Source organism: Rhipicephalus sanguineus, chromosome 10 (genome assembly GCF_013339695.2).
Source record: "Rhipicephalus sanguineus isolate Rsan-2018 chromosome 10, BIME_Rsan_1.4, whole genome shotgun sequence".
NCBI classification, from domain to species: domain Eukaryota; kingdom Metazoa; phylum Arthropoda; class Arachnida; order Ixodida; family Ixodidae; genus Rhipicephalus; species Rhipicephalus sanguineus.
In genome coordinates this window covers 124,505,932-124,518,306 of record NC_051185.1, presented here as the reverse complement: position 1 = coordinate 124,518,306, position 12,375 = coordinate 124,505,932, and the positions used below count along the sequence as shown (strand labels likewise).

The 12,375-nt window shown below is 47.4% G+C and overlaps 1 protein-coding gene across 2 annotated transcripts in view; it reads right to left on the bottom strand.

The window, feature by feature from the left end:
- Positions 1 to 12,375, bottom strand: part of LOC119372426 (uncharacterized) — a 140,116-nt gene that overhangs the window by 66,516 nt on the left and 61,225 nt on the right. For both annotated transcript variants that reach the window (XM_037642905.2, XM_037642906.2), the window contains exons 7-8: positions 2,361 to 2,417; positions 1,383 to 1,449 (exon numbers count right to left, since the gene is read on the bottom strand). In XM_037642905.2, coding sequence (XP_037498833.1) covers positions 1,383 to 1,449; positions 2,361 to 2,417 — 124 coding nt within the window. The remainder of the gene's footprint in view (positions 1 to 1,382; positions 1,450 to 2,360; positions 2,418 to 12,375) is intronic.

The following is a 12,375-nucleotide window of genomic DNA, read 5'->3' as shown; positions in this document are numbered from 1 at the left end:
CAGCAGGCTGACAACGGCCACCTAGAGGGGCAATGTGCCTGTCTGCGTCTTCTGCTCTCACGCGTGATTTCTTGCCAGCCAGAGTGGCGAGCAGGGGTAGCCGGTGCGGAATGAGACACAAATTTGCCGCGTCCTCTTCGTTGGGAACGAAAAGAGATCGGTATGGCTCAGCACACGTAGAGCACTAAAAAGTCAAAAGCTCACCTCCACTCGTACGTCGTAGTCCACGGTTTTCGATTGCACTCTGCATTTCCCAATGTCGGAAGACTCGATCGCGCACAATTCTTCTTTCAGACGACACACCGACCACTCGCGTGCAACTTCGTACCAAGCGACCAAGAACTCCTTTTGAAACACACGTTATTGCAATTTCAATCCTACGGAAACCGCAGAACAACACACGATCGTCGCTTCTTGTCCTCACGTTCACGCGCGGGCTGGCGGCCTTGGCTGGCGATGCGCTTTCCTAGCAGACGACAACCATGAAGTGACGAGCTGATGGGCGCATGCAGTCTCACTGTCTGTAAAGTGTGTGCGCTCGCTCGCCTGTGTGTGTGTGTGTGTGTGTGTGTGTGTGTGTGTGTGTGTGTGTGCGCGTTGTGAGCGTGTTTGTGTGTGTGGGGGGGGGGGGGGGGCGGTAATCTACTGTTCCCCGCGCGGTGACCAAGAAACGGGAAAGAACTTGTTTCCGGCGCAAGCAGCTGTGTTTTGTCGGCTTTTTCTTTTCTTTTTTTTTTTGGTAGGGCTCGCAGTTTGGTTTTCAGCAAAAAGACGGACAGAGGGGGGCCTGTCTCTCTCGAAGAACCGACATTTGGGCGAGTTGGATTGCGTTAAACATGATGCGTGGTTTTCAGCGCAAACAACGAATACACAGAGAAGAAGGAGCGCTGGTGTTCGTGTTCCTTCTTCTCTGTGTATTCGTTGTTTGCGCTGAAAACCACTCATCATGTTTAACTGTCTCTCTCGAATGGCTTGAGGCAAAAAGGGGACGAAGTTTTGTTGAATGCTTACGTTAGGCCTACTTACGTTAACAAGAGTTGCTGCAAGCTGGTTTTTCCGCTACAGCTTTAAACGGCTGTAGTTTGAGAGGTTTTTCAGGCAGGAAAAAAAAAAACAAAAATAAACATAAGTTAGCACAGCGTATTTACAAACGCAGACAGAAAAAAAGAACTACGGTGGCCGTTCTTGGAGAACAGCGGCCGCCGCAACCGTAGCTGCCGCCTTGAAACATGCGGACGGGCCCGTAGGCGACAATCCTAACAGTGCGCCGCTAGCCCGATAGAGGGCGAGAGCAGTAGCGCCACCATACCAGCTCACGAGGTCTATATTTTGGACATCTCCTTTTAAAAACTACTGGGAATGTATCAACAACATGTGCTCACCAGGCAGCTCAATGACTTTGGAGGTGAGGGTGAGGCAGTCCTCGGATGGATCGCACCGGGGTGTCACCTGAGCCATCAGGTCACAATTACGACAGGTCAAGTGCCTCCAACAACTTATCAATGCTCAATCTACTACATCTTGGTACACAACGCCCAACGTTTATTAATGCTTTCAAAACTTTCTCCATTCTTTTATTTGTTCCTTCTTCATCCATCTCTATTAGCAATGTTTCCACTGCATAAAGCAGGCATTCATTAATTGGATTCTGGTTGATTCGATCACGACTAAAGATCCCAGTCAAGGTCCATATACACTTCTATGGGACAAAATTTTCATTACAATCACTCGATTGACCTTCTGTGGACATTTCAAAGTTGGCCATTCATCTTACCTTACATACGTGCAGCTACAGTGATGGCTACTTTTGTGATTTTAGTATCCCTCTTTGTAGGCACTTGGGGTGGAATGAATGCACTGAACTTGCGTTAAAAACAACTACTTTTTACTTGTTCAACAAATATTTCTACGAGACAAAGGTAGCTCACTATACTTGCAGTGCCTGAACATTTCTAATGTGCAGCATTTTTTCCAAAGAAAATCCGCCATTTCTGTTGCAAAACTGACACAACATTGGCAACAACCTGTCAGAGCCAGCCCGGCCAGCATCATTGCCACAGCCAACGCAAAATGGTGACCATGGGTGGTAACAAAGCCAACCATCCATAGAACAAAGTCATGCAGTTTGGTAAGAACTCCATGGCCAATGCCCACACTGCAGTCTTCTACATTATCTGAAGGCACTTCATTGGTTTTATCTGTATATCTAATTTTTTCCAGGTGCAGCGAGAAAACATATGCAGCTGCCGTTCCTTTTGGTTAGGTGCAGTAGATGCGCAATGGTGACCTTTCTAGTCATCAGCACTTGTCTGCTTTCCTATGTCACCTGTGCACAGACACCAACTGTGCAAAGCACTCACCCGAACACAGTAGTTCCCTGCACTCAAGTCATCAAACTTCACCACCACTGAGAGGTTCTGCAAATGCAAACAAAGCTGTGAATGCTTCAGTAACCACTAACAGCTCCTAGTATGGCCAAATTTCGCTTGTCAAGACACTTTCCTTCACAACATTTCAGCAGAGCAAAGCAGAACATTCCACTTGATTAATGATGCAAAGGTGCAACCTGCAATTAAATATAAGTAATGCATAGCTATTGCTTCCTTGGTCACCATTCCATGCTTCATAGCATGAAATGTTGTCTTGATTCCCAACCACTGTGATGATGTTTCAGTGCAAGCCCCTAGCACCTTTTGTGACCAAATGTGGCCTTATTTGGGATGTTTCCTGATGGAATAGTTTTAAACTTCACTTTTTTTCAGAACACTCGAAACAACCTGTGTGTGTCTGCTCCATGAAGACTCATTACTTGCATTACAAGTCTATTAACCCAGCCTGCTACAGACCCTCAGTTGACGTTTCCCTGATACGAAGAGCACACATGGCTTGCCCCAGCAAAGTTCTCTGCGCCTCCGACCTGACCAAGATGCGCTGCAAACTGGACTGATTACGAGTACCGAGTAATATAGCAAATTGGGCTAATGTCAACATACTCATGACGGTCAGCGCAAACAAGACACGGAACACAAGCAAGTAGACAAGCACTGTCTATGAACTGAAAGTTTCAAGAAACATGGCATATTTAGGAGGAAGAGAAGCAGTGACAAAACCTTATCACCCCAGACCAAGCGTCTAATCATGTACGTTGCAGATACAACACCTAAGCATCAGTGAGAGCTATTGATGGCTGGCTCACGCACTTCTCCTTTGCTTTCATTATTTCAAATGCATCTGCAATTTCACGCTTGCGCTGGTCCTTGTGCATCATTACTACAGTGGTTTTGTTCAGCTCGGCTGCGCAACTGCACTGCCGACAATGGAGGGAAAGATTCGCAGACGATGCACCTTTCAGAGAGTTGGCGTGCTCTCTTAGGCGGACGTTCAGACATCGTCCCATCTGACCGATGTACAGTCGCGCTCAATATGACTTGCAGTACGGGAGCGCGTGGCCTAACGAATTCAAAGACTGCTCATAGTTTCCACTATAGCCCTTTGTCACGTGTTATCTCGGGGTGCTGGCAAAAACGGATCGGGAGAGAGAGAGAGGGGCTCAGGAGACCGGGGTAGGATGGGCAAAAACAACAAAGTTTATAATGAGCAAAGGGATCACAGGAAAACGCGTTACAAACACTGAATAATACAAACAAAAGCCTATTTACATTTTTCAAAAGTCTCAGTTCATATCTAGAACTGCAACTAGCTAGGCTTAGCTAATGTTCCAACTCAGTCTGGCCACTATGGGCCTCGCGGTACAAGAGAGCTTTTACAGTACGTCGCGACGACTCGCTGTTCCCGTTGCGTCCGTCAATCTCTCGTCGAGACCGTCGCCGACGTCCTCAGTAGGCCTCCGAGTTCATCGTCGGTTGCCTTCGTCCAGCCCGCTGCTTGCTCTCGTCGCGAGCGTCCCCAGGAGTCTTCTCCGTCCTCGGTGCGTCGAGGTTAGGCCTAACTGGGCCTGGGTCCCTTGCTTCAGGACTCCACGGGTGACGGGCGTCTCGTTGACTGCACTGTGGTCTGCAGCCGTCCTGCCGAGAAGAGAAGGGCTGCTGGCGATCCCGGAACTGCTGTAGTGAGGGGCGACGGTCCGGGCAGCCTCGCTTGGAGCCTTCCAAGGTCGACGGCCACTCCCCGGGCCTTGCGTTCCGCCACCTCCAGAACCGAGTACCAGCCGCTTTCGCCGCGGGTGCGACGCTTGCTCCTTCCTCGATCTTCTCCGTCCGGTGCCCCACAGCACAGTGCCACGATCATCTTTCGTCGTTCACCATCACGGCTCGGGTCGCCTGCCACACCACTCCGCTGGCACAGTTGGTGAATAGTGTTGAATGCTTCATAGAACACATTTCACCACTGGCAGCTGCCCGCCCCTTCTGTCAACGCTTGTGCACACTTCCCAGCTTTTTGACAGCACAAAAGGCAACATTTACGTCATAATTAACGGCTGCCTTCTTCAAGCGGTGCGAGACAGAATACAGATAGGGGATAACAGCGATCTGTTTTTGCCTACCCAATGGCAAATCCACTGCACCAAAACCCTCCTTTTGTTCCCACCTCAAGTGCATATTGACAATGACAAAGTCCGCATTAGCATTTGCAGCACCTCTCAAATCATTCGACAGGCGCTGCAAATGCTAATGTGGACCTGCCAACCTGGTGACTTTGAAATTCAGGAGACTTTTAAAGCAGCAGCAAGTGGGGGTGCTGAAAAAAGAAAACTGGCATAAGCTTTTGTTTATTGTTTCTCAGGTCCACCGAAACATCGCACACACAGCTCTGAATGATTTCCGGTAATTTTTAGATGCTAGCAATCATAGTAGTACTCATAAATGTATGGCGCATGCACGCACGAGCTATGAAGGAACAAAATGTGATGCGTCCTGTGACAGCTGGGTGATTCCACGAGAGATCGAACATGCCTGTCCGGTCGCAATTTCTGTTTTGCCTGGGTTTTTTATATGTTATGTGGGCACATTCAAAGTGCACGGAACTGAAAATTTTATTTCCAAGAAACGCTCCCAGCGCACCAAAAAATTATTTGAAGGTGGCGGCGCGGGCCTCCTGTTTTTGCTCACTGCAATGTTTTCGGATTTCACGGCCGAATTTAGCGTGAACTATAAATGATGTGTTGAAAATTTTTTTGCTGGTTTTAATACGCATTACTGTGAATTACATCCAGGCTTTTTTTATGCTTTCCTCAAAAAGAAGAAAATGTGAAAAAATGGCAAACACGGCCGAAATCAAAAAAGGGTCCTAAGTTTGAGGCGCCTTGGCGCCTTTGCTATTACAAACAGAAACTTGAAAACAATGTGAAATATAGAAAAGAGCATTTGCAACATTTATACGGAAAATAATTTTCCTACACGCAGCGCAAAAAAAGAAAAAAATAGTTAAAAAAGGGCGAGTTTTTTCAAAAAAGTACATTTTCAAAAAATAAAATAAAAAAAACTCCTGTCTCAATTTTGATGAGAATTTTTTATCGAAGAGCGCTTATGTCAGTGAACACACGGTTTTAATATCATATGTCCTCATTTGCTTTGTTTACGAGATATATCTGGCCAAAATGACCCTTGCTGTGTGTGCTCACTTCAGTGCGACTGATGGTTATTAGCTTGCATTGCGCGTAAATCTCAGTTTTAATTATTCTGCTGCAGCAAAACCTTGCTGTGGTGGCTTTTCGTCAAGAAAAATGTGTTCTCAGATTTTATTTGTGTCTAGCGTGTGCAAAAGTGGGCTGCTGCCGCCCTCTAAATGGCTAACGTGTAAACAGTTTGCAGCCTACAACCTCGCCTACAATCATCAGAGGAAAGATGGGCGCGCCTGTTCAAGATATCAATCGCTTCTTCTTCCTGAAGAAATGCCTGGTCTACCTCATCGCGGTTAGATGTAGACAGGTTTTCCTTGAGGAGCGTAAAGCAATGCAAGCAGACTTCGCAGGTGTCACGAAGATCCTCAGCCTATGACAATAGCTTCTGGAGGTAGGCAACAACAAAAAGAGCAAAGAAAGAAAATTTGCGCAACGAAAATTTTCCTCAGCAATCTTCTTTTTGTGAATGCGTAAATAATCGGCCCAGAATAATAGGACCTAGCCATGGGCCACGGGCATCGTGTGTAGTGAACAGCTAGACCTAGAGCAAGTCGAAGCGTTTATACTGAACGGCGCCGCACAAATTATCTCACATCTGCGCAGCTGTCATGAATGCGTTTCCAGAGCTGCTCACGGTTTAACATTTTATGACTAAGGGTGTCTAAGCGCTTTGGGCTGTAATAATTAATTTGTAGGGCACACTCATTGTCAAAACTAAAGGTAATGTCCGTCTGGCGCCACCAATGACCTCTGCTGTCCTCGACGTGGGAAAGCACTTAAAGGGACCGACAACCAACTTTTGTGGTACCCGTTTTCTTGAGTGCAATGGGAAGCTTACCGGTCAGAGCTTCTAATCATGGAGTGGTAACGCGGAGAACGCTGTAAAACATTTGTAATCAGAGTTTTTCTATCTGCAGCGATTATGCAGTCTTAATATCACATGCTGCAAACAGTGAGAGGTGAGCGCGATAGCGATTATACGCCAGCAGTGGTGACAAGTTATGTCCTAAGTATGAAAAGGCAATGTTACGTTTGCAAAGCTTGCGGTGCCGCGACTACTGCTTTCTAGCCTATTAAATTATTTTACAATAGCTATAGCATTTTTCTGGGGCTTATAGAAGTACTTTGGCCGTACACAGGTCGCTTTATCACATTTTAGTCAAGCCAAGCCAAGCTAAGCCTTCGAAAACGAAACAAGTGGTAGGATACACCAGCAGTGCTGTTCATGAAGTGGTAGCAATCCTGCACAGAACAGTAAGTCGATGGCATTTTGCGAGCAGCAGCGCAAACTCGCGTGCTACTCTTCAAAAGTCCGATACGACGAGAGCAGACGAGAGTAGAGCTACGCGGGAAACGCCGCCGGACGCCGCGCGCATGCGCCGCAGCCTCTGTTTCACTGGAAGCCACGAAAGCAGCGCCGCATCTCATGCTTTACTTCTTTTACCTAAGAAACAAACGGGAATCGACAATAACATACATATTCAAATTTTCAGCCCTCGTTCTGGTGCGTGTAAAAGCATTGGACTACGTACAACAAAGTGCTTAAGACTGCATACGTCTAGTTCATGGCGCTCGCGCTAGGCTGCGCGACATGCCGGTTTTTGTTACTTTTAAACGCGATTAAAAACATATCCTACTCAGATCGCGAAAAGTATTCTGGAATCTGTCACTATAATTCACGGCCTTTTCATTTCTACCAGAATCTAATCAACCGTTCTGGCCAGTTGTCGGTCCCTTTAAGTAAAATAGCAACAAAACATCATCAATTGGGCAGCTTCGGCCACTCATGGCTTAATCATGCCGCACCGCACGTTTTCTGGCTGTTGAAACGCTGAGGTAAAGGTCGAGATGATACAGGAAGACGTTATCTGCGATGCCGAAAACGTGATAGCGGGAAGTGAAATAAACGGCTCGGAAATGATTGAGCTAACTTTTTACAAATGTTGTTTAGGCACAGTGTGCGTCGAATGGGGAAGATGGTTAGAGCATACAATGCACGTAATGGAAGGGAAGCAAGCAGGCAGTGAGAAAACAACTGCAATACAGCGCGCTTGCTGATTGTGGCATTTAGTTACAGATTAAGTTGGCCTTCGCTGCATAGAGATGCTTTATTCTGTGTGCAAGGAGAGTTTTGACAAAGTGACCTAAACCATGTGTTCGCGGTGTCTCGCGTTCTTCTGATTAGCGAATACAGGCGGGGTAAGTTGAGGTTGTAAGCTGCAAACTGCGTACGCATCAAGCCTTTAGAGAGCGGCAGCAGCCCACCCACGCACACGCTAGACACAAAGTTTGAGAATACATTTTTCTTGACGACAAGACACCAGAGCAAAGTTTTACTGCAGGAAACTAATTAAAACTAGATTTACGTGCGATGCAAGCTGATCACAACTATCAATCGCACTGAAGTGAGCGCACACAGCAAGAGTAATTTTGGCCCGTTAAATCTCATGAACAAGGAAAATGAGGACATACATATTAACATGGTGTTTTCACTGACATAAGCACTCTTCGACAAAAAATGTCGTCAAAATAAAGGCCCGAGTTTTTTTACTTTTTGAAAATGTACTTTTTTGAAAAAAACTCGCTTCTTTAACTATTTTCTTCTTATTTTGCGCTGCCTTTCGGAAAACGATCTTCCGCATAAATGTTGCAAAGGCTCCTTCAAAAGTTGACACTTTTTTTAAGTTTCTGTGTGAAATAGGAAAGGTGCCAAGGTGCATCAAACTTAGCAAACTTTGTTGATTTGGACCGGGTTTGCCACTTTTTTTCACATCTTTTTTTCCTTTTGAGGACGGCAGGCCCGTAACTAGGGGGGGGTTGAGGGGGTTCTGACCCCCCCCCCGAAATTTTTTTGATGCTTTAACTTTTCGGGTGATACTAAAATATTCACGCGCCTTCACAGCGACCACCAGCTGCCAAAGTTACACTGCAACTTTCCTGGCATTGCTTCCCTCTTCTTCCTTTCTTCAAACCTACCCTTTTACCAGAACACCTCAGCGCTCCCTCCCCCGCACGCGCACCTGCCCTATTTGTACAGCTTTGCACTTCGCCCTCGCGTTCCTTCGAGTCTTTCACCCCGTAGCAGCTCCTTTATTGATTCCAGATGCTTTCCTTGTGCATTGCCGCTGGAGAAGTTATCCGTCTGTGCGGACCGCACGTGTCGGCTTTGGGTTCCTACGAAAAGCGCGTCTCCTTCTGTGAAGGTAAACAGTTCGACAGCAACGGCAACACCAACACGACGTGCGCAACTTTGCCAGGGAACGAAACCCCTAAGCGGAAAAAACTCAGCGGCGCATTCCGAGGACGCAGGCTGCAGGGTAAGCTTTTCTCAAACTGTAGTCCTCGCCACCGAAACGAATCATCGAAGATGACATCTACTGAAAGACTGGCATATCCGAGCAACTTCGAACAACCTTAACCACACGCAAGGAAATCTACCTCTTCTGTACACAGAAGGTATATGCGCCTCCCTACAAAGCGCACAAAGCGAGGATACAGCCGGCACACAGTCCGGCACCAGCGGTCAACTTTCACAGAAGAGAAAGAACGCCGCCAAGCTGGGCTGCGCGCGGGAGTACAGAGGCTGACGTCACAGCCTACAAAGTGCATTTTTGGGGGGTCACGGCTATTTAATTAGCGCAGCCCAGAGAGAATTATGCAGGCGCCCAGGGAGCCGTCTGTGAAAAGGTGACTTTTTCACAGGAACGGAGCAACACCTCCTTTCTGGACTGTACCACGGGAGTGCAAATGTCTCGGCAGTGCATTCTTGGGGGTTCACGTATATTAAGGGGAGTATGCAGTGCCCATGGAGTCTTCTGTGAAAAGGTCTTTAAGTAGCGTTAATCCAGTTTGCTGCAGCGGGAGTACAATAATGGGCCTGCATGCACACCAGCTGTAGCGGCGTTCAGAAAACACATGCGCCACGCGGGAGCCGGCGCGTTCATCACACTTCTACATTCTAGCCACTGTAAAGTGGATAAGAGAGGAAGAAAACATCGCCCGCCGTTCACGCCAGGCAGTCGAAGCAGTCGCAAACGTCTTTTTGGAGCCACTGGCCACTTCTGTGTGCGTGCACAGGATTGCGGCAGCAAAATGAAAAGACACTCTGCAACAACGAAGCAAAGGAGTCTTGCGTCTTACTTCAAGAAAGTTCGAACCGATGAAGCGGACGGAGTATCCCTTAAGTGGTTGTGGCTCCGTATCGGCTGGCCACCTAAACTTAGCCATTCGTCTAGTTGTGACGCGAAATTAACGTCTGTAATGTAGGCATCGCTACTTGAATCTCGAGTAAGCTCAACCTGCCCGAGATCGGCTTCAAGCACTAGCCTCCCGGAAACACCAGCGCTGCAACACCGCCGACATCGCAGTTGTGCCAGAACTCTCTCTGACTTCTCGCATCCGATCGTCGTGGACTCAACGCTGCCGGTCATCACAGGTATCCCTTCACCTGTTTATACCTTCAGACTTTCTTATCTGTAGTTTTATTGTTGGTTAGTTTTGTGTAGTTTGTAATACTTCTCTCTTGTAAGCTGATTTATTGATTTCATATGTATTTTGTTAGTTGGTATTAAGTGTTGTACTAGATTCCTCTACAATATTCCTAGATTCCTCTGCAGTGCTGCAATATCACTAGAGTTTTGTTTTTCCCCACACACGTCTCTGATCTCTTCACTGTCTCTGCTTACGTACGGAACGACCTAACCTGCTGCCATTCCCGTCGCCGACTTCGCGCTGGCGACGCTAGAGTGGCAGCTTGTAACACATACAGACCGTTTTTGTACCGCGGTTACATTGTGTTACTTCATCAGGAGCCGTTGGTCGCGGTGTCCCCGGCTTTGGTGGTGCTATTGTCCAAACTTATTTCTTGCTTTAACCAGAATTTGAGGTTGACATACCAATTTCTTTATTTGGGTACAAATAATTGAAAAGTACCATCGAATTATTACAAGTAAGCGATGTACTTGTTTTATTCACGAAAATAAGCCAGTATAAATCTTAAAAAATGGCAGCCGTTCTACACGCAAACCCCCCCCGAAAAAAATTCCTGGGTACGGCCCTGGAGGACGGCATAAAAAAGCATGAACACAGTAATGCGTATTAAAACCAACAAAAAAAATTTCGACACATTATTTATAGTTCGCGTTAATTCGGCCGTGAAATCCGAAAATATTGCAGTGAACAAAAACAGGACGCCCGAGATATATTTAGTAGTACGAGTAACTACAATGTATCAAAGGTTATCGCGTGATAATGTTAGAAAACGTCGTCAAAGATATGACGCTCCTGCAGGAAGAAGCTTTCTCTTTTACTCCGTAAATGTGTAGATAAATCTTATGAAGATGACGATAATTTTGCCTTCATCAAACATGTAAACATTGGTTCATTCGAAATAACACTTCATCGAAGAACGGTTTCATTATGGAGGCTCGAATTGTGCGTGGTTGTTAGCTGCCGAAAGCTTCGCACTAATGCCATGATCCTTGAATGAGACAAAAGTGTATTGGCAATTCGTAAAAATCTTTATGTTGATAAAGCTCTTTCACTGGCGAAAATCTAGCAACGACCGATGCGAGTGCATGGTCGTTGGCAGGGGGCATTTCCCCCGCCTCCCTGAAGCCACACCAGCGTTCCCCCACTCCACCATACGCGATGCAGCACGGGTTTGCACCCCTGAAGACAAGATCCTGCTGACGCCCATGCGCGATGTGCATTACCACAGCGCAAGCTGGCAGCACCTCCGACTACAGCGCCACCGCTGCGGGATCGCGAATGGTGGCCAACTTAGAGCGGCCGGTTTTCACACCTCCCAATTCTAGCCACCCTACCATAAGTTACATTTAAATGCCAGTGTTGTCGACGTGCCTGGTAAGCTTACGACGTGCACACAGCTACTACACTTACAAACACACGTCGATCCACCTCGTAACACTTGGCTCAAAGCCATAAAATACAGCATAGAAGTACTCGCTGACTGCTTCGCATGAAACCGATTCCCACAACGCGTGGGATCTGCTGAATTTCTTTTAATGCGGAGCTTCCACTTTGGTTTTCAAATGTTCATGCAGTGCAGCATTGCAACCAGTGGAAAAAGAAAGTTTTCAGGCACCTAACACCAAGCAAGCCAACGCCTTTTCTGTGCATCTGGACTGGATTGGATGATGCCCAAACCACGGCCGCTTGATGAAAAACACACGGTGCGGCCTGCCGCGTCGTGGCACAGGCAATGGGCGAGAGCGGGGAAGCGGAGTTGACAGTTGTCGCCGCATTTCGCTAGGAGGGCGCCAGTAGTAGGGGAGGGCACCACGCGACGCGCGGGCGGGAAGGAGCGCGCGTTCAGTGGGTAGGTCGAGGTAGTGGTTGTTTTTCTCCACATGAATCGCTTGCACTGAGTGTCACTCAAGACAGTTTGCGCATGTGTGATATTTTATACGTTAGGCAAAATGCCGTGTAACTGTTGTGTGCCGTTGTGTTCCACGAATGCATTGAAGGACCCGCAAATATGCTACCACGAGTTTCCCAGTAACGCAGAACGCAGGGCAGCATGACTGCGAAACATTTCCCGTGAAGGACCCGGCGGCAAGGGAACAGCATGGCCGCCTAATGACAGGCCCCTGGTGTGCACCTTGCATTTTACGAAGCAGGACTACAAGAAGACCGAGAAGTTGAGGATACTTTTGCCGACAGTGTTCCCCGGTTATCCAAGCTACATGAGCGCGAGGAGCACGCCTGCTCCTAAATAGAAGCCGATAATGTGCAGTCGCGTGCCGAGTGCTCGCGCAATGCTGCTTCAAAAT